The sequence below is a fragment of the Leucopleurus acutus genome, assembly GCF_964270905.1.
Source record: "Leucopleurus acutus genome assembly, chromosome: 15".
Classification (NCBI taxonomy): domain Eukaryota; kingdom Metazoa; phylum Chordata; class Mammalia; order Artiodactyla; family Delphinidae; genus Leucopleurus; species Leucopleurus acutus.
Window position 1 is genome coordinate 50,356,359 of NC_139157.1, and position 22,996 is coordinate 50,379,354.

A 22,996-nucleotide genomic window follows, 5' to 3' on the forward strand; every position below is an offset into this window, starting at 1 on the left:
CATGAACCTTTAAGCCCACTTTAGACTCTGCCTCAGTTTCCCTTCTGGAAAATGAATGTATGAACATTTGCCAATTTCCTAACTCAAAACAGTGTCTGTGGTTCTGATACCTGCTTTGTGGTTTGTAAAGCACGTGCTCCATTTCCAGGCTGGTCCTGATGCCGTATGAAGTCCGGTGGGTTCGTGAAGTGGATGTTGCAGATGGGGAAACTGATGCCTAGAGAGGGAAATGACTCACTCAAGGCCACACAGCGTTTAGTGGCCGAGCCAGGGCCAGAAACAAGACTTGCAATCCTGTCTTGCCACGACATTTGAGTTCTTCGTGATGATGATGATTCTATGGTACACAGCACAGAGGACATGGACCACGAGCGTGGCTGCTGCCAACAGGTCCTGAAGAAGATGAGAGCAGAAAAATCTTACAGGTCGGTTACCTTAATTGCTTAATTGCTGTGCAATCTAACTATACTGACAGGGTTCATTACCATGTCGAATTTTGTTTTATGTCATGAGAAGCCATCAAAGAATAAAGACGCAGACATAGAGAATGGACTTGAGGACACGGGGAGGGGGAAGGGTAAGCTGGGATGAAGTGAGAGAGGGGCATGGACATATACACTACCAAATGTAAAACAGATAGCTAGTGGGAAGCAGCCGCATAGCACAGGGAGATCTGCTCGGTGCTTTGTGACCACCTAGAGGGGTGGAATGGGGTGGGGGGAGACGCAAGAGGGAGGGGTTATGGGGATATATGTATATGTACAACTGATTCACTTTGTTATAAAGCAGAAACTAACACATCATTGTAAAGCAATTATACTCCAATAAAGATGTTAAAAAAGAAAAGCAGACAGCACCCCACGGGGTGTGGAGCCAGTGGGCTGTGTGTAAAGAGAGGACTTCTGACGCAGGGCTTGCTGCTGACTTGCTGAAAGCGCTGCAGTACTTCCCACGTGCCCTCTCAGGTCATCCTCACGACCCGAGACACAGGCAGCCTTGTCCCATTTGACAAACGAGAAAACAGAAGCCCAGAGAAATGAAGGGACTCGCCTATCACCATTCAGCTAGTGAAGGGCAGGGCTGGCTCCAGTCAAGGCCTGTCCCTTCCAAAGTTGTTTCCCTCCCCTACTCCGTGACACCGGCTCCCCACAGAGACGGAAAGGGCTTCTTCATAAAATGACTCCGCTTCCTCTTTGTAAAATCCTGCCTCCCGGCTTCTGCGTTCCCTAAGCAGAGCCCCCTCTCACCCCACGTGCCAACCTGCACAGCAGGGCAGGAGGAGGGCTGGCGGGGCACCAGCCCGCGGGACAGTGTCAGAGCTTCTCCTTTGGAGGAGCGTGTTACCCCCCACTTGTGAGGAGGAGCCGCTGAGACCCTTGAGGTCCCCAGCCCCACCCCCCCACCGCCCCTCCTGGGGACAGCCCCGCTCTGAGAGCTGAAAGCCTTGCCCAGGGTCACCAGTGGGCCAGGGCCCGGCTAAGGAGTAGCACCGTTCTCCCTGTGCCCCGCCAGGCTGTTCTCCAGCCGGTTGTGCAATCTTGCTATGAATAGGTCTAGGTGTGTGGTTTGGTGCCAAGGAGACCAGACTTGATTCCTTCGGGTGACAGCTCCCCTCTGGAATTCTGGGAGGTGAGGGAGCACAGCTGCGAGGTCAGGCTGATGACCCTGAGCTGGGCGGCTCCGAGCTGGTGGCGTGAGGGGAGGGGCCCGTGGCCAGACTGGATGGGCAGGCTGGCAGCACGACACCGGGAGCTCTTCTTCCTCCCTGGCAGTCACCAGGCCACCCCGGGTCTGCCTCCCAAGCCCCTCCCATCTTCCACCCCTCACTCTCACCAGGCCCTCACGGCCTTAGGTACAGACTTAAAACAAAGAAGCTAAGAGGGGCAAAGGCAAAGACAGACCTGCAAGTTAATTTTTTAAACTTTAAAAACACGAGGCTGTGGGAAACCAGGGATTCGCATATATTTTGGTGTTGTGAATTGGTACATTCGAGGGCAGTTTGATCCACCTTTCAAAATTGCAAATGTATATGTACCTCTTGCCCCAGTAATTCCACGTTTGGGCATTAATCCTACAAAGATTCTGACCTGTGTACGTAATACATGTATAAGGTTATTCGCTGCAGTGTTGCTGATAACAACAAATGTTCAGTAACAATGTCCAATGTCTATCAATAGGGGACTCCTGGTTAAATGAACTGGGATACAATGAACAGTGGAATACTATGCAACTCTAAAAATGAGGAGGCTTTCTACGTACTGATATTTCCTCCATGTGTGAGAAAATCATTATCAAAGCAAGATATCTGGCAGTGCGTATAATGTACTTTTTGTGTAATAAAAAGGGGAAAGTAATAATTTGTGCTTTTATTCCTTGTAGGTGCATCAGAGATTCTGGAAGGATACCCAAGAAACTTTAGGGTGGGAGGAACTAGTCAAGAGAACTAGACAGGGGTGGGAGGAAAACTCTCCCTTTGTGTGTATCGCGATATGCTTTCTAGCATTTTAATCATGGGAATGCATTACCTTTCAAAAATACAGTGCAACAAATGAAGATAATTTTGACAGAAAATTCCATAACCAGTTGCCAGCTACAATGGACATTTGTCTTTTGGGGACAAGTCCTGGCATGAGGACACCCTTCTACCTGGGGATTTACCCAATGGTCGCATCTTGGTGGGAAGAAGAACCCCTTCTCCCCCACTGGAGCGGGACTCGGAGTGGCCAAGGAACAGCGTTAGCTTACTCACAGTGGCAACAGTTGAGGTCCTGAGTCCAGTTTTGAGGCCAGAAGTGTCCAGGACACAAGAATTATTTCAATTTTAGCATTTTACCTTTTAGGACCTCTCCTCAGCCACAGTTTACACTGGCATATACTATTTCTATTCTGCTTTTTGTTTTTCTTATATTAATATAAAAGTTACAAGAGCAATAGATAATTACATTTCCAAGAGTGCATCCAATATAAGCATATAGTTTTTATAATTAACAGGTGCATAAAATTCCTTTGTTCTGATTAGGTGACTCCTATACTGATATTCAAGGTGTTAATAGGAGGAAATTATGGAAACCCAAAGTTATGAAGACACAACGTTGCAATGATATCATTCATTTATCAGTCAGATTCCTTTCAAACAGTATAGTTATCTCACTATCTCCACTTTTATTCCCTAACCCCCTTCTCCCACCTTATTCCTTCCAGTCTCAGAAGAGGAGTCAAAGCCAGCCTCTCCACCATGGCTCTTCAGAAGCCATATTTATCTTTATACTAGTAACACTCTCCCATTTTGATAACTTAAAATAGTATATAAGGAAAAGAGTTGAAAGCCAAAGTCCCTTGCATCCATCCCTGGACTGAACCATTACCAAGTTTTCTGTGATTTCTTCTAGATCAGGGCTTTCAGTTCGGTTGGGAAGTTACAGGGGTGCCGAGCTATTGACCCCTCAGCCTTTGGGGCAGCCTCTCTGGACAGTGGCTATGAGAAGCCTGAGATGGGAGCAGTTTTCTCTGCCATCCCGGTGCCTGGCACATCCTGGTGCTGGTGGGATGGATGAATGTAGGACTCACGGAGGTGGGCCTGTGCTAAGACAAGAAGAGCATCGAGACTTTTCTTCCCTGCGTGGGAGTGGGGATGTTTGTAGTGTGTCTAGTAAGTCCTCTGAGAAAGAAGGCAAAAACGAAGTTTTGAGCCATTACTATGTGATGGACACTAGGCAGAACTACAGACACACACACACACACACACAATCTAATTTTCTTCAGGTCTTAAATACTGCTGAGACTCCTCCTCTTCTAATGTTCGAATAAAGAAAATTCAAGGGGAAGGACCCCTCTTCCTTCAGCTCCAAAGGTGTCCTCAGGGCCCAGAACCAAAGCTTCTCCCTGATGGCAATGGAGCAGAGGGAGGGTGGGTCCCCTTCTAGATGCTCCTCTCTTCACCTCCACCCTCCAAACACACTCCCCTGCACATGCCCACCATGGGCTGGGCTGAGGGCACCACAGCCATCACCCTTTTTCCCCATGTCCCAGGGAAGTGGTCATGGGGACGGGGGTGGAGTGTCTGCCAGATCGACTAGAGTGGCTGTGAACTCTACCTTCCTCCACCCTTGACCTCTGTATTCCAGCTGTGATGTGCGTGGCTAGGCTGATACATGTCACGTGTGCTGTATTAAAGGTTTGCCCTCACTACTCAAACATTTGCGAAATCAATTCCCTAAAGTGTTAGCAAGATTAACCAGTTCAGATTCTTCCTCTTTTAAACAAGAAGCTGAAGCAGGGAGAGCCGGCAACAATGAACTCTTTACTCCTCAAGGTGGAGCAGATAGATGATATCTTGAGTATAAACTCATGGAGGGCAGGGTCTAGCTCTACTGGTGCCCATCACAGCCTCTGGCCCACTGCCACACTTGAAATTGACTTAGTAATTGTTGTTCATTAACTTCAATTAATTTTAGTTGAATTTTTACCTGGTTTGGGAAAACTCTCAGTTACTGAGAATCTTGTGAAGCTGGTTTTGGATTTCCATCTTTAACCTTTTGGGAGACAGAATCAAAACTTGAAAGCAATCGCAAACGAAATACCTTCTCCTAGTTGGCTCTGGTATTAGAAGATGAAGTTTTACCTGTACAGGAAATTAAAACAATGATAAGGACAGACTTATGAAAGCATGACTCTTCACCAATGTAGAATTTATCCCAAAGGGCAAACTTTAAAATCTTTTTTACCTACCTGATCTGAAGTAAGAGTCCATCGTGCTGCTTAGGACTTTGAACCCAAAAGCTGAATGATTTTTATAATGTCTATTAATAGGAAAACCACAACCCAGGCTACTAAGTATAGTTTTACAGTAGGGTGGTGTTCCCCCTAACTTAGCTAAGAGGAAATATTTATGCTATTGCCACCAGCAGCCTTAGGCGTTGTGTTTGACTTTGATGTGAAGGAGGGCACCGTGATGACCGACATTCATCTGCTGGACTCACGTGAGCAGGACCTCCTTAGGGGCAAACCTGTGACAGGTCAAAACCTCTGACACCCAAGGAAGACAGAGTTTCAATCCCGCCTCCCCATGTAGAAGCTCCTCCGGGGCAACCTGACTCAGGGCAGGCCAAAGTGGCTATCAGCCACCATGAACAATGCCATAAATCTGCTTGATTAAATTGTACGGGTGCCCGTGAAGGTCAAAAGTGGGTCAGAGGAAAAGTCTGCAGGATTCATTTAGTTTAGAGATCTCAGGATAGAGTCTTCCAGCGTTGTGCCTCTTCCACAGGAAGACCTTGAGATAAACTCAGCTATTTCACTCCTCGGGTTAAAGAAAGGGGGAAGGAGAACAAAAAACTTCTTGGAGTAAGATAGTGTCATTGATGCTTTATTTACATGCGTCACCATCTCTTTTACAAACTAGATTACGGTTTTAAATGGAATACACAAGGCAATATCTACAAACACCAAGGAAAGTTAAGTACTGCATCTCTATTTCATTTGGAAAGGAGAAGATTCCCAAATCAAACTGGTTTTGATTCTTGAGAGGAAAGGTGGTAGAGATAATTCATGGCAACATATGGATAGACAAAATCCTCAGTAAGAATGCAATATGATAGTGTTCGCTTTGAAAGAAAGGATGAGGTGCTTCAAACCAAGTATCAACTGCGTGACTCTTAGGTGTTTGAATATGGCCAGGCACCACGATGAGTTCTAGTTTGCATGGGTTATGAGCAAGAAATTGAAACAGATAAGACAGTTTTACAGATACTGTATACAGATTTTTTTTCCATTCATGCAGCTTTTTTTCTTAAAAAAAAAGTTAAACATGTGAAGCCAAAATGTACATTTTTTTAATATTAACTAATTTTTCTGGTCCTCCTTCACATCTGTTTACATTTTGCGTGTACATAATGTACTAGGACAAGTGTATTGAGAGAAGATTGATTGCCAGGCAATGAGATAATTTTAGAGAAATAAGTGACCAGACATGTAGTTGTTTTTTTTTTTTTTTAAAGCAGCCGCACAAATATTTCTGGAGTGTGGCAGAGGCCTCGGAACCAATCATTCAACCAAGAAAAATACATACAAATAAAACTAAACAAGAGGAAAATATTTCATTCATTCGAACTGCATAAAATGTTACTCACTAAAGATCTAGATCAAATATAATACACAGTCACCCCTTGGTATCCGTGGGGGTTTGGTTGCAGGACCTCCACAGATACCAAAATCTGTGGATGCCCAAGTCCCTTATATAAAATGCTGTGGTACAGTCGGCCCTACGGACCCGTGGTTGGTTGAATCCGAGGATGCTGAGCCCGTGTATGCGGAGGGCCGACTGTACTCTTCAGTTACTTGAGCATCTGCGTTAACATCTTGTCTGACAGACATGATTTCACAAGGACTTCACTCTCCCCTCGCTGTGCCCTGCCGCCCCTGGTCTCCAGGAGAGGCTGGCTTTTTCATACCTCTTTGCCAGTGATTGTATTTCTACAAAATTTTTTGCTTTTCTTAATTAAAAAAGAATACATTATACCTAATCGTATAGTGTTCCCCAAATACACCGAGAAAGAAGAAATCAGAGTTTGGAGCTGTCAGGATTTTATTTCTGCTTTCAGAGAGAAGGGGTAACTTTTTAATTTCCCCTCACCAGCCCTTGGCATCAGCATGAAAAATGGGCCTGGGTGTTTGACTGCTTTCCTCTTGACGGCCTTTCCAAGAGATTCAAATATTCCTTATTCTTTAAGTGGGGTTCATTAGATAGACTCCCTACCATCTTTAACAATTTCAGAAGCCGCCTGAAATGACACCCTGAGACTGGGCATACCTGTCCTGACCAGTGAGCCAAGAGGTCTTCTCCTCAGGGTGGGGGAGCAACACACACAGGGCAAAACTCACCACCACACACACACACACACACACACACACACACACACACACACACACACACAGAGTCCACCATTACTACACGTGTGTGCACGCTCTTCCCGTTAACAGGAGAGACAAACTTCTGAAATTTAAAAAAATATGTTTCGGCAGTCATTACATTGCAGGGGATGCAATAAAGGATAAAGGAAATCGACCTCTGATTCATTCACAGTTAACGGGATACTCTGAACCTGGCGGTCAGGCCTCACTCACGCCAGGACAGTGAAGCCTTGTGATAAAGCTCTTTTCTAACTTTGGTAAAATGTATCTGGTTCTGGAGCCCTGAAGAGAACAACAGAACCCCGGAGTTCGGGTCATGTTTTCAACATTGTTACTCTTCTTTCTAAATTTCCCATCAAAAAGTGGAAGGCTCCCTAGCTTATTTAGAGGCTGAGTGTAGACTCCGAAAGTTCTTATCAGGATGCAAACATTACAACCGCCAGACTCCCGGAGACTACCAAGTATTCCACTGAGATACTCCAGGTCAGAAGACTTCCTGTGAGGGCCCCTGGCACTCAGAACTCCACATGGTGGCCATCGGTAGGCCCCTCCTGAAAGCAGGGTCTTCAAATACAAGAGGGAGAGGGCTTAGGTGGCACCTCTGCCCTGTCTGACTGCCTTCGGACTCAGTTAGCCTAAGGGATCCTGGCCTCTGGGTGGGCGGCCAAGGGTGAGAGTGGGCCTGCTGTGATCCTGGACAGGCTTAACTATCCCATTCTTGCCTGACGCTGGCGCTACACTTTGCCCTGATCTCAGCTGTCCGCGACACTCTACATGTAGATGCTGACTTACTTAAAAAAAAAAACAAAACAGGAAAAGAAAAAAATTCCAAGCACCCCTCCCTCTCCGTTTTCCTGATCTGCTCTGTGGCTATCCTGCTCTCATACCTCTCTGTCCCTCCCTCAGCTGTTTTAGATTAAATTAGAATCCGGTTCTAGGACATTTTGTAAAACATTCTGCCTGAAATCTAACAAACATTGGGGGGGAAAAGAAAAGAATAAATGAGATGCCACATGTCTGAAAGGAATTCAACACTTTAAAAGTCAAAACACATTTGAGGGTTGCCTTTCTTACTCCCAAAGTATTTCCCACGGTGTATAAAACTGCAAAGGCAAGTAGCTATTTTGTTAGTTTTCTTGTTTCTTTGAGCTCAGGAGAGAAGTTCTCAGGGCCCTCGTGTTGGAAGCACTCGGATTCTCCCCTATATCCAACACCCCTCTGCCACTCCCCACCGTCCCTGAGCTGCTGCCACTGTCTCTGAACTATGTCTCCACCCAGGGGGCTGCACCACTTAGGGACCCAGAGAGGCAGTCCTCTCTTGCTGACACTTGACAGTTCTTGTGTACAGCAGACTACCAAAGAAATCAAGGAAGTGGCTAGCTTTGTTACAAAAGAATACAGTAAGCAAAAGCCTGTCTCACTGACAAGCAGACCACGTGAATAGAATACATATTTTTAAAAATTATACGTACTTTCAAAATGAAGATTATAAACTTGTAGCAGTTTAGAAAAGGTGATATGCTACAGGTCTACTATAACCACAAATTGCACAACAATTTACAGATTCAGTAGGGGGCAGGGTGAAATCAACAGGGCCATCGCTCAAACATGACAGCCCAAGCGAGGCGGGAGAGACAAGTGGCAACACCAAATGGAACGTTCATTATGCTAGGAGCTGTTATCACCACCAATATCACCCCCAGGGGAATCAGGAAGCAAAGGTGCACGAAGGGACCCCTGGTGGCTGGTGATGGGTGCAGGGGGTCGGGTGGCACGTCTGTGTTGGTGGAAGGGAATCAGTGCCCACTGCACGGTGCAAGCATCAGCGAGAACTCATGCAGGGAGGTCTGTGCTGAAATACTAGCCTGTATCCCTAACATCCATGCAGACTGTTCCATTTTTGTACTGTACATGATAAAATATATTTATACATTTCTATGCCTAATGCTTTTTATGCAACGAAAAGAGTCTTCATATATCACTTTGGAGAAGTATGCATATGCTGTGCTAATCAGAGCATCATTACACCAGTTTCATATGTACCAAAGGTGTTCCCAACTATTCTGTCTACCAAAGAGGGTAACTAATATACTCACACTTCTCAGGTTAAACAGAAAGCACCTATACAGCACCATAACTTTTTGAAAAGAAAAAAATGAAATCCATAGAAGCAGGAAAAGTGTGTGGGGGGAGGTCAAAACTGCCCTATCTTGTACTTCCATTGTGACACTTGTACAATTACAATCTAAGCTTATTTATATTAAAAAGAAATCAGTTTGTATGCTATTGCTTGTCACTCATACACGTCTACTAGATCAGATTATACAGAGCAAGACTGAAAATCATCAAGGGTGCACATTTAGAAAAATAGTGACTCGGGTTTGTAGTTTCCACACATTTCTCACTGCGGGCTTAATGTTCACCCGTAAGTTCACTTCTTCTGCAAAGAAAAACACGACTACTTTTTTTTCCTTTTCTTTTCTTTTCTCCTTAAAACTAAACCTGTTAGTGGCATTTGGCAATGAGCGGACAGCTGAGCTGATTTCTTCCTTGAAAAATTCTAACTTCTAACCAACATACCATCACTGTTGGCTGTGTTAGCTGAGGATACTGACAGGAGACCACAGGCCCTACTGATCTGGCAACTGCAGAACAGGTGCCGGGGTCTCATCCCCCGACCACCCTGACTCAGAGCCAAGCACGTGGTTTGGTTCTGAGTCAGGTTTGCCGATGCAGGGCTCTGTCCTGGACCGGTGCACACAGAAAACACTTGTGCCACTGTTCAGTTTTTAGAAAAGGATAGTTTTCTACCAAACGAAAGAAGAGAGAAACCCCCCCTCTAGTTTATGTGATGTGTTAGTTTGGGGAGTTCTACGGGCTCGAATGCTTGTGACACCCAAAGCCAGCATAGTAGCTGGTACAACATTTTCCTTCTGTGTTTAAATTTGCCAGGGGAAGCATGATTAATATTTTAACATAAAGAGACTGCAAGTTAATGCATGTGAGAAACTCAAAGTCAAAGGAAAACAAACACAAAAACAACACTTAAAACATCCCATAAACCATCACGATATTAAAACACCACAGAATGGCCCGCGGGCTCACGGTGTGCTCTGAACAGGGTGGGTGGTGCTGGCAGGGTGCTGTCCTTCGCTGGCAGGTGGCTGTCACCCCGTACAAGGAAGGTTTTGCATACTTTATAGAGAGAGTTCTGTGCGAGGGTAAGTGCTTCACCCGGGGTAAGGGGCCGATAACAGTCTCTGCTGGGGTAGGAAACGGCAGGGGCTCACAAAGGTGTTAAGCTGTAAACGGTATCACTGTCCACTTGCTGAGAGCAGATTTGGCAAAGGGTTTCCTCTGTAGGTCTTGTGTCAGTTTGAGGGTCTAAAGGAGGAGAGAAGAAAACCAGAGACGGTTAAGGACATTCAAACAGCAGCAGTGGGCCCTCCAGGTCACGTCTCCTCACCCTCCGGTCCCTCACCTGCCTCTGGGCCAGGGGTGCTGCAAGTCAAGCTGTTCTGCTGCACTAGCTTCAAAGGGCTGAAAACCTAAGGACAAAGCCTGGAGATCACTCACCTTATTTCCGTGCTTGATAACAAAACGCCCTCACGTTAGAAAGCCTCGAGGAAACGGGGCCATTCACTTGTGGAGGTTAACAAAGCGAGGCAAATCGGGGTGCCTCAGCGGGCCCTTCCAAGTTAGGGAGGCCTGGGGTGCAGATGGGGTTTTACTCTAGATTTTTGGATTGAGGGGCTTCCTGGGACACGAGACTTACATGCTAAAACCAGGGGAGCTGGTCACCCCAAGCAGACCAGCTATGCTCTTCTGGTTCCCCCTCCCCCAGCTATGAGGACTAAGTGACCTTGCTTACCACCCTTCCCATTGACAGCCCAACATCAGGGGAGTGGAAATGGCCACTTTCCACAAAGGCTTCATCGGTCTGCACTGCTGGGTTGGGGTCATCTTGACTTCCCTCACTATGAAAGGAGAAGTAATCTCTAAGTGGGGTGTCCTAGGAATTTGCTTTTTATATTAAAAACCTGCAGAGGAAAAACAATTATATCACACATACATATGGCCCAAAAAACCTCCCACAAAACATCCCTTTAAAAATTAACAACACTATTATTGTTGGTATTATTATTATGCACTCAGCCACCTTCAAACGGTAAATCCTCTCAAAGCATCTGAATTTACACAAATCTTATCAGATTTCTTGCGACCACTGAGCCCAGAAAAGTTAGAGAATTAAATATATATATATATATATATATATATATATACACACACACACACACACACACACACACACACACACACACATAGTCATAGAGATGTAGCTAAAGGAACTGACATGACAGGCCTCAAGACCTTTTGTTTATGGAGACAGTGTCAGCTGTCATGGTAGGAAAAAAATGGCTCTAGGCCAAGAAATGGAAAAGTGGTAGGGAAGCAACCTCAGGATCTTCTCACCAGATAAGGTGAACAAGTAATGAAAAATGCATCAATAAGCTCTCTCTCTCTCACACTCACACACACACACGTTACGTACATCTGCTTCTCTCTCCTTTAAAAAGGATATTATCTTAAATTCACCTGGAGGTTTCACAAGTGTACAATTCTGTTCTGTGGTTGGACTGTTTGGCAATCTTACCTCTCACCACCAATATTCAGAAAGACAGCAGGGCTTGGTACTCGTAATATTACATACCTACGGTCATAATTACTCTTGCTATAGCTCCAAACAGAAGAACTTAGGTTGTTTTATTAGAGGTAGAGACAGTAAAACAGGAAAAGGCCCCTTCTTCCCACCCCTTCCCCAAGTATTTCGTTTCCCTGGCTGATGGCGTTTTTTGAAGGTATTCTTTGCTTTGTAATGATACTAGACAATATTGGCCTAGACTATAAAATAATGGCTTGTTGATTTCAGATGGAGAAAAGGTAATAAAATGATATCAGATCTCAGTACCTGTGAGGTATTTAACCTGCCAGAGCCAGTGCTATTCTAGCTACTCTACCTGGGACCCCTGAGGCATGAAGAAATAGGGGTGTAGACATGGTTCTTTGGGAGGGGATTTGGTTCTTTCCTTCACAGTAACACTTAATAAACCACAACCTAAGATCACCAGGCAATTAGTCATCAGGTGACTATGGTCCCCAAGTCCCGATCCTGACTTAACTGTAAGTGCCAAGAGAGAAGGTGTAAAGTATTACCTAATCCAGACCCCATCCCCCGGTTCCCTCTGGTGTTAATTATTCAGCCACAGAAACCAGTGCATGCTGGGAAGGTGACACACTTCATTCTCCAAGTACAAAGGCAGGGCACGCAGCTTGCTCTAATGCTGGCGCCGGGTCAGCACAGGAGGGAAGAAGGCAGAGGGCACCTACAACCCCCAACGTGGCATCGTTCTAAGCAGAATAGGGCATCGGCCCTGAAACCAGGGGCAGGAGGCCAGAGTGGGCAGTCTAGAGCAACAACCATCACAGTCTCATCCAAAGGTCCAGAACCTTCAGGGAACCTCATCATTAGGAAGGGAATGCACTGATCGTCACTCTTTCCCTCTTTGCAGAATGGGCTTGGGGCCCCTTGTGGCACTACATCCTGGAGCTCCCCTGAGGCCTCACAGGAAACGGCCTGTGCCTGGCGGTTCAACTGGGAGACGCCTGGCCCAGGTTTAGAAGTTTAAATTTGTCACAGAGGACAAACTGTTATTAACAGAGAAACCCCCACTCCACAGGACAGAAAGGCAACTTGTTTCTCTGTGATAGAAGGCAAACAGTTTGTTTGTAAAATACTGTGAAAACAGAAAGGAAATGCAATCACTCTTCTAAGAGGAACACCAGATTCACCATTCACTAGGAAGACCTTACGATCAAAAATCGTCACAAGGACAGCGGCCCCTCACCTGCCTTAGATTTTTAACCTCTCTTTGATGGCTCAGTGTTTGCACATGTTTATCTGACTCCATCAAGGACTGAAAAAATGGAGGGAGCACATTAATGGGATTTAACGATACTTCGTTTGGATACAAGTTCCCTGCTTCTGATTGGTGCTCTCACCACTCTGACATTCTTTCAAGTAAGACGCTTTAGTTAACTGTGAAGTTTACGTGTGTATGTCGATGCCCTTATGAGTCTAAAAACACATCAGATTAAGCAAAATTTTTGGAAGGAAAAAGAAGCCTACAGCTGATGGGAATTACAGCTATCACTTCACAGTTACTAGGCAATGGGCCAACTAACAATAGGCGAACACCGTCCCGTCCCATCAGCGACTTTCACTAACAGGGAGAAAAATCTCTTCCCTCTCTCTCCCTGCCCAACACTTAAGTTTGAAATCAGGCTGTTGATGCAGGGAAAATGAAATGGGGAAACCAAATTATCGCCACTAACTCACGTGATGTTCTAAGAAAGGGCAGCACCTCCAAGAAACTGTACACAAAACGTAACAACCCCCATCAACTTTAAACTGGGAATAAAACATAAATGTTCCTGCTGCTGTCCTCCCACAGCTCAACTCCACTGTGACAAATCTGGATTTCTCAGCAGTGTTTTCATCTTCCTGGCAGAGAGGAAAGGAATAGGACCCCCAATACCAAATATGACAGGGAAGGAAACAGAGCCACAGGGATGAAACTCTCCTATCTGCAAATCCATACAGGTTATCCACGGCTTTCCTAGCTAAAACGGAAAGATCTTTGGAGGAAAGTCTGCCTGAAACTCAACATTAAAGTGAAATATCACTTTCCTCACTCTTTAAACGTAATTTAAGCCAAACTTGCAACCCCTGGGGCAAGCTGGGAACTAAATATGGAACCTTTAGGATAGAAAAGGAAATGAATTGATATTCACTTGATCTGACAGGGAAACTTCATGTGTTCAGAGAACAGGTGTGGGTTTCAGAGTATGAATGTTTCTACCCGAGTAGAGGGCAAAGAAATGCCTGCCTGCCACCATCTCTACTTCCCCCCAGAGGGGTCTGAGGGACACCCAGTCCATCACAGGCCACAACTGCCAGCATCCAAGCTTCTGTTGGTGTCACCCCAGGAAAAACAGCATTTCTGCAGGGCTTGGGTAAGGCAGCCACGGCCAGTGTTGGAGAGCCAAAATGAAAGCAATTCCCTCGGAGCTCATCTTCGCGGCCTAAACACGAAGCAGCTCAAGAAACACCTAATGGGCAACGACACTTTGGCTTAATTTGGTTAATTTTTCAAAATCTTCTGGGTTGGAATGGGCGATAACAAGGACTTAGGGAAGTGCATGAACACCAACCTGGGGTTCAGGGACTGCAGGGGCCTTGCTGATTAAAATGCAGCCTTCTGCCTGCAAGGCTGGCCCAACAGAGCCATCCTCCAAGACAGCCCAAGAAGGGGAATTAGGAGGTGCAGCTCTATAAAAATCCATTTTAGCAAATGCTGTCAACTTGCCATTTTAGAAGCTGAATAGTTTACGAGGGGAAAGAAAACAGGTATGGAAATTCTGGCCAAATTTGTACACAGCTGAGGAGCCTCCCTGAAGGAAAATCACGTTTCTAGGAAGGGCAGCTCACAGGCTTTCTAAGGGGCAAGTAAGTACTTATGGAGAACGTGGGATGTTACAGGGAAGCTTAAAATAAACTTTTCATGGCAAAGGTGACACTCAGGAAGATACTGGAAAGACACTCAGCTAGACTTTTTTTTTTTAAAGCTTAGTTTGTGTAAAAGCGTGACCTGTGTAAGCACTGCTTGCAGCTACCTCCTGTAATTCCTGGGCTTCTCAAGGTGGCAGCTGAAGCCTGTCCGCGAAGGCTGGCGACAGGCCACTGAAGAGCTGTCGCCTCCAGGACGCTTCAGGACCTGGATCTGGTGTGGACTGCCCTTCCAGCCAGCCTGTGTGCTGTGCTGATAAACACAGGAAGAGGAGAGAAGCTGCCACCCTAGCACTTCACAGCTGAGGGACACAGAGCAGGAGTGGCCTGCACAGAGACGCAGACTTTCTGCTGCTCAGACTGTAGGGATTAATGATGATTAATACAAATTTAAGAATGTCCTGTCTCTGTCTTTACTTTGGGGCAGAGATTATGGTGACTAATATTCTTTGTGCATCCGGGGTCAAATATGGTGACTGCAATAGCAGAAACATGATACTTGTTAATTTACTGTCAAGAGCAAAGTCGCAGAGATTTCCGATTTTCTTAAGATTCTTAGATTTTCAAACCACACAGCACAACTTGCAAAGTTCTGGATTACAATCTTTTAAAGAACTGTTTTTAAGGCCAAAGACCTTAAGGGGCTTTTGGATCCTTTCTGGATGCATGGTTTCTTAGCCTTAATTATAATACTCCAAAACCCTGGCTGGCAGAGTCCTGGGGGTCTGGCTCCGCTGTCCTGAACACGCTTTAACACCCACTCCTGCTTATCCGATGGGTCAGGTTCAGTGCCTTTGCCTGGTTTGCTCTCCCCATCCAAACATCCAGATGGCTCTTCCAGCCCCACCGGCCCCAGGCCGTCCTCTGCTAAACTCCTAAGCCACTTACCTGGCACCTCAACACATAGTGCCCAGAATGGTTACTTTTTCATACACATTGAAGTCCCAATATATTGAGGGCAGAGCAAAGCCTTCAAATCAAACCAAACACTTACGGAGCATCTACTGTTTCAAGAGCACTGTCTTAGACATGGTATTTACCCACAAGAAGTGCACATTCCAGCAGGGACACATTTTCTTGATGTCCCAAGTAGCCTGGAAAGTTGAAACAGAGGAGAGGCACACAATAAATGTTGGCTGAATAAATGAACGAGCCAACTCCTGGAACAGCCCTCTCTTCCTCTCTGCCAATTCAAACGCTTAACACCCTTTTAAGCCTTACAGCTTCCACAAAGCATTTTAAACAGACTCGCATTTGCTAAGAGTTAATCTCATTTGAATCCAAGCAGTACCTACTGCTTATGGGACAAGACCTAGAACTTTAATGATCCCCTTTTGGGAGGAGGATGGCTTCTGATGAAGTTTCTATTCAGAAGAATATGAGAAAAAACTCATACTTCTTATAAGATGAAACCTCCTAAGGACCAATACAAGGCACAGCTTTAACATCCAAATTATTTTATTTTTAAAATAAAATTTTAAATAGGATTTCATAAAGAATTTACCTTCTGCCATCCTACCAAACCCATTCTTTATCACCAGCCCCCCGAATTAAGAGTCACGCTACTCTCTCAAATTGCTGTCACTGCTAAAGTGATTCACCATTTAGAAACACAAGGGAGGGAAATACTTAGAGGAAATAAGTATTTCCAGGAGGAAATACTTAGAGCCATAAACCATGACCTGAATATCACAATGTTTATGTTTACTGGGTGTGGCCCCATCCTGCGTGACTCCTCACTGCATTTACTGGCTAGAGGAGGTATGGGGACAATTGGGAGTGTGCAGCTACCCCTTTGGGCTGGGATGCCCTACCTCCCTTGGGACTAAGTGCAAGTGTGGCCGTAATGCTCCAGCCCGTCTAAGGGTCCAGCTACCAAGCACAAAAGAGGGAGGTCTCCAAAGTCTTCTTTTTCCTGCTTTAGATATGCAGGGTTTTGAAGACAATCTAAATTTTCCAAAAGTGATTCTGAAATCGAAAACACAAAATCAGCTATTTTAGTTCCACAAAGTCCAAACCACTCATCCACCTGTGAGGTATGACCAGGACATGCAGGTAACACAGATGGCAGCCAAGAGGCAGCAACCACACCAGTGCAACAGAGGAAGGAAACCAAGAAGGAACAGAAAGGAGGGTCTCAGGGTTGCTCCAAGATCGACAGAGACAGAGGCCCGTCTGTCCTGAGGGCGGCAGGCCGGTGGGAGTGCAGACCCAGGAGTGAGGTGGACCCACACGGTGGGTGGCCCTCCTCTCCCCGCTCAGCCTGACCAGCACCTGGCAGTACGTGCTGGGAGCTCCCCACTTCGGCTCTCCACCCCCCACCCCGACCTCAGCCAGCAGGACAACCTGAGTTGACAGGGGCTGGGCAGCGAGTGCATTCAGGCTGTAGGGACACTACCAACTACGGGATACCTTCTAACAGGTCTATCAGTCAACACATATTTTCTGATTACTTATGTTGGGCTCTATTGCTTTCCAATCATTTCTGAAGACACAAGTGATCAATGGAAGTTCCAATTAATTACAGTGGCATGTACACCAATAGAAGCCCAGTGGAAATTAATTTATAAATTCAACCTCAGAACTTCCAGCCTCTTCTTGGCCATTAATTTCCACTAAGGAGTCAAACTGAACACTCCACACAGACATGAATACTTAAAACAAAAAAATCTTATGGTCCGGATGTCTTTCAACAGAGAGAAAGACAGAGGAGAGAGGAAAGGGGAGGGGAAGGGGGAGAAGGAGGGAGGGAGACAGAGAGAGAGAACATACTGATATGCAAACCGTCAATCAAACCAGGACTGGCAGTTAAAGTTTTATCCTTAGAAACACTGGAATTATGCTCTGAGGGCTTCATGACTAAGTAATTCTCATCCTTTAATAAATGAATGTCATAGACTTTAGCAAAAAAAGAGGTTATTAAAAAACAGGAAAGTCTAGAATTACAGAGTAAGGTTCGCATCTGTTATTGGGAACAGAAACAAAACAAAACACCTGCAACCAAGTGGGCAGTAGCTCTTCTGGGTGGTATGTTTCACCTCCAGGCTTGGTCTCGCTTCTCTGGGAGGAAAGCTCCTGGAGAAGAACAGCCCAGTTTCTCTGGGTTTTCACTGAACTTAGTTGGCAGATCTTAAAGATACAGTGACCTTATTTTCTGAACCCCAAATTGTGTCACGTTAGCCAGTGACGGCGGGGGTGGGGGCGGTAAACCACCAGCTCTTGGGGAGGTGGGGTCCATGGCCAGACCACTGCCAGCAGCCTGCCATTCGCTGTGTGGCAACCTTTCTGCTCCCAAGAAGTCCTAGGAGAACTGGAGCAGCTTTTTATTTCTCTGTGTGGCCACGGTGGCCTGGCAGTGGAGAGGGAAGATCAGATTTCCAGGCTCCCTCCCAACAGGAAGAGGCTCCACGCTGAGGAAGCAGAAACGGGGCAGGGCGAGGCTCCCCCCTCAGCACAGAGTGGATATGACAGCCTCCCTAAGGAAAGAAAGCGGAGGCCAGACAGCTAGGATTTCTCAGGCAATCCTTTAAAGATATTAATGGAACACCCTGGGTACCATATATGAACCTCCCCAATCCGTCTGTGGCAGAAGGTCCTTTTTATTAGTGAAAATATAGCCCCTGTCCTGGGTACCCCGAAATTGGCAGGCAGGACTTCTAGGGGACATCAAAGGTTTCACACAACAGGCAATTGCTATACCTTTATAATGAAAAGAAACCTAACTGATTCTAGTTTATTGAGGAAAGTAATTGCTCTTTGTGCCAACAATGTAAGACTGGCTTGGTGCTTTCCTTAATTCTGCATTAACCTCTGGAACCATTTTAAGTAACAATAAACATTAAGTAACTTTTTAAAAAGTTGACAAAGGACATTAGGTCATATCAGAGATAGTCCTTACAAGAGCTCTGTGGGTTAGGTTTTCGTTTTAGCCCCATTTTACAGACAAGCTAACTGAGACTCAGAGAAATGGAGTGGCTTGACTCAATGACACATAACCATAAAAATGGCAGCCTTCTGCTACAGATTCATAGGTCCTCTGCTGTACCACAAAGACATTATTTAACTTGGGGTGGGCTGCAGGGGAGCTTTTTAAATCCACATCTCGCCTCGGAGCAGAGCCCCAGGGACAGTGATCTTGGAGTGGGTGGCTGGCTCACATTCAACTGTGATGATGAACCAGTTCTAGAAATCAAACATAAAAGCAAGTCTCCTGCAGGGCTTTTAACATGAACCAGCATCTGGATTTAGTCTGAACTCTGCCCTATCAGCATGGAGCCTATGTTTTTATCCCCCAAAGACAGGTGGAACAGACCACGTGATAACGGAACAGAACATCTGAAAAAGCAGGGTTGTCCCAGAAAACCAAGCATGCAAGGTTGCCACTGCCCCATGGGTCCTTTGCTCCACCCCTGCATGGAAAGCAGTCTTTTCCCCTGGGACAATGGTCACCACCACCACCACCACCACCACCACCACTGCACCACATCCCCAGCCAGGCCATGCACACCTTGAGGGTGAGACCCTATTTTATCTTCCTCTATCCCTTGTGCCCAGCACACTGCAGGTACTCAATAAACAAATTTTGTTTAATAAATTCAGACTTTTCCTGAGCACTTCTACCAACGTGGGACCTACCATTTTGCCAGGCAGCTAGCTCATCCAAGAGTAGAACCCACCCTGTGGCTGAGAAAGGCTTGATGTATGACAAGGTCGTACAAAAAGCTCCAGTAAGAATCAAGAGGAAAAAGGGCAAAGAATCCCTAGTTCTTAAGAGGTTGCTGACCTCTTTCAGGATTTCTTTAGGGGGTTCCTTAGGACACTGGTCCTATGGTTTCCGGGAGAAGAAGGATTTGATTCGAGATGTCAGATAAACTTAGGAGACACTGCAATCCGATCCTAGAAGGTTCATAACATACATTAACTTCTAAGGCTCTGAGAAGTCCTGCAGGAAACAACCCTATTTAACTTTATTTAACATGGCGTTCCTCAGACATTTGACCCCAGAATCTATTTTCCACTTAATACCCATGAATATCCTGAGGATTGAGTATTCTGTGAAATACTTTGAGAAACACCGACCCACGGGACCTCTGAATATCTGAAGTGTCTGTCACTAGTTCACAATACAAAATTTTAATTCATTTTAGTTTTTAAAATTTTAAACTTCAAAATAATTTGGAGGATGGGGGAAGGCAGTATTTTCAAATTAAATGAACATACCAACAAAACCAGGGTGAAGTCTCTTGCAAGGTGGGGAATCTCCATCTTGGAATGAAAATCCAGCATTAAGACACGTGTCTCCAAGTTGGGAAGAGAAAGCAGTGAACAAACATCCTTCTACCTGCCCCAGGGCCATGGGGGACCTCCGACAGGCCAACCTCTCTGGCCATGGCACAGAGGCAGGTCCCAACAAGCCCCCTTCTCCCATCTCTATACAGAAAGGTATGCCTATGAGAAGCAGGCCCCTGGGGGAAGACTCTACTTACAGAAAACATTATTTATAAGATGAATATTGAGCATTATGAACACTCTGAAAAGAAGCATTTAATGGGAGCTTAAAGTGTACATGAAGTTCCAGTAGTAATTCTGGTGATTTTCATTCCACTTATTTATGTTCCACACAAGCTCTGTGGCCAAAAGAGACCTGCCAGAAAGCCATCTATAAATGCTACTGCATGAAGAGCAGCAGTCACTCAGGCTCTGTCTCCATGCTTAGCAGCCTGGCCAGTGGTGAGCAAAGGCGCATTAAGAACCCGACAGACCCAGGAAGAGCAGCCTTAGTGCTGGACGTCACTGCTTTCCAGGGAAAGGGGTGTACGTAAGGAGTGTACCAGCCTCTGCACAGAAAACGTCTTTTCAGGGCTCTTGTCAATTTTCTTTCACTGTTGTCAACACTAGGAACATCCAGACAGCCATTCTCTCCATGAATGACAGTTCAGACTTTGGGTTTTTTAAAAAGTAAGAATAAAGATCCCTACAGGTACAGAATTCTTGAGGCTAGCACACTATAACCAAAGACTAGACAACAGTTCACAAGTGCAAGTAACAGAGTACGTTCTCCACGCAGTACGTACTGCACGTTATATTCCCTAATGGAAATATCTATCAGTACATCAAGATAAAACATCACATGAGTAGCCTATGATATTGTCTGTATTTGGTTAGAATCAGTCCTATCCCCCAACATGAATATTTAAAGACATAATGGAATCACAGCATTTAAACATCAGTCCAACAAGTATCAAAGATTTGTTCCTTTTGGGAAGTAGCCTAAATTTAAATTCTCAACGGCCTCCAACACCAGGACCTGCTGTTGCCACACTAGTATACCACTGTTCCTTTACAGTTCCATATCATCACATATCCCTTACGGTGGCAATTTCACAGACAGAATGTTAGGTTTCAGGTTTAAAATTATACATACTATGCACCCTTAAAATTCTATGATTTTGCTAAAAAATACAACAACTAGTGAATATAATAAAAAAGAAGCAGACTCACAGCTAGTGGTTACCAGTGGGGAGAAGGAAGAGGGGAAGGGCCAGACGGAGGTAGGGCATTGAGAGTTACAAACTATTAGGTATAAAATAAGCTACAAGGATATGTTGAACAACACAGGGAATAAAGCCAGTATTTTATAATAACTATAAGTGGAGTATAACCTTTAAAAACTGTGAATCACTATGTTGTATGGCAACTACAATTCAATTTAAAAAACTAAATAAATCTTATTGGTTAAACAAACAAAAAAACCCAGAAACAAACCAAAAAAACAACTCTACGATTCTGTCCTCTTTTGACAGATGAGAAACCTACTATTCTAAGAGATTCATCAGTGACATGGCCAGTGGCACAGACAGGAAGAGAACTACCTCTCTCCTCTCCACCTGGGGTTTTCCTAGTTAGTATTTTCCAATCCTTATCATAAAGTTGTTTAAAACGCAACTAAGTATGGGGCTGCTCCCTAATGGGGTCTCCAAATGCCAAAAGATGAAGATGAACGAAAAAGCATGTGAACTTAGGCACCTTCTGACATCAAAACTACAGTGAAACTGACGTTGCTTTCCTGCGAGAACAGACACATGTCAATCTCAGGAGGGCTTACCGGAGGCACGGCCCTGAAACCACCACACTTGCTCACAGCCATGCCTGCCGCCAATCTGTACACATGCACACCAAGCTTCCCCAGTGCCTGAGAGAAGCAAGTGCCCCTCATACCCCAGTAGCTGGCACTCACAAAGAGCTACAATTATTCTTTCCTTTTCCAGATAGACCTGTAGGTCAAAGGATTTCACACGTGATCTAAAACGAATGACGTGTGAAACACCCACCCCTCCAGAGAAGCATCTCACCACAGCTCTCCAGCAAGACTGTCTGTCAACTGGACAGAACTGCTCCGGCGCCCACTCGGGGTCACATGACCTTCAGTTAGCAAGGCAGGAAGTGAGTCTAGAGAATACCACAACTACTGGCTTGAAAAAAAAAAAAAAAAGTCAAACCAAGAAAGTCATTATAGAACAAGTCTTGGGAAGCTGAGGTGCTTAATTTGGGAGAAGTGAATTCTGAGACTGTGACCCGAGTCCTGTTTTGTGAATTCAGGAGAATCTTCAATAAAGCGATAGCCACAAGTTTACCGTAAAAGTAAGAATATACATTAGGCCACACATGCTCGTGGCTATACAGTGGAGCAATTTATTCCAAAGCAAAATGGAAATCCTAGAGCCAGAAACCAGACTCCCTCAAAGCCCTTCACAGTCTTCAGGATGTTTCTTTCTCTTGCTCTGGTCATACTGAGCTGGTTTACTTTCAGGAAAATTTGGTGACTTTTCATATTTTTTACTCAAGAAATATCTCCTCAAAAACACTTCACCCAAAATATTTTGAGAAAAAGGTGACTAAATGACCCTAAGATTCCAAAAGGGCATAATAATAAAATGCGTACTCTTAAAAGTAGTTACTTATTATCAAAATAATAATTCACTAAATATATTTTTTTAAACATAAGTATTTAAATCTCCCTTAAAAATATATATATATATTTTTTGCGGTACGCGGGCCTCTCACTGTTGCGGCCTCTCCCGTTGCGGAGCGCAGGCTCCGGACGCGCAGGCTCAGTGGCCATGGCTCGCGGGCCCAGCCACTCCGCGGCATGTGGGATCTTCCCGGACCGGGGCACGAACCCGTGTCCCCTGCATCGGCAGGCGGACTCTCAACCACTGCGCCACCAGGGAAGCCCTCCCTTAAAATATTTTTATACCACCTTTTAGAATTACACACACACACAAGAAAAGTCTGCTACTGAATTAAAAGGAAAACCTACACTTGAAAAATAAGACAAAAATTGATGGCACATTTTCTTCTCAATGAACTAGAAAGTGGATTCCTTACAACCAAACCAAAATTAAAACCTACTGTGTCTTCAGAAGCCACAATCATATTCCTCTTCTTAAAGGAAGACAA

The 22,996-nt window shown here is 45.1% G+C and overlaps 1 protein-coding gene across 5 annotated transcripts in view; it reads right to left on the reverse strand.

Moving 5' to 3' along the window:
• Positions 1-5,352: 5,352 nt before the first annotated feature.
• FOXO3 (forkhead box O3) overlaps positions 5,353-22,996 on the reverse strand; it is a 118,884-nt gene continuing 101,240 nt past the window's right edge. For all 5 annotated transcript variants that reach the window (XM_082855987.1, XM_082855983.1, XM_082855984.1 and 2 more), the window contains one exon: positions 5,353-10,293. In XM_082855987.1, the coding sequence (XP_082712113.1) occupies positions 10,207-10,293 (87 nt within the window). In that variant the 3' untranslated portion in view covers positions 5,353-10,206. The remainder of the gene's footprint in view (positions 10,294-22,996) is intronic.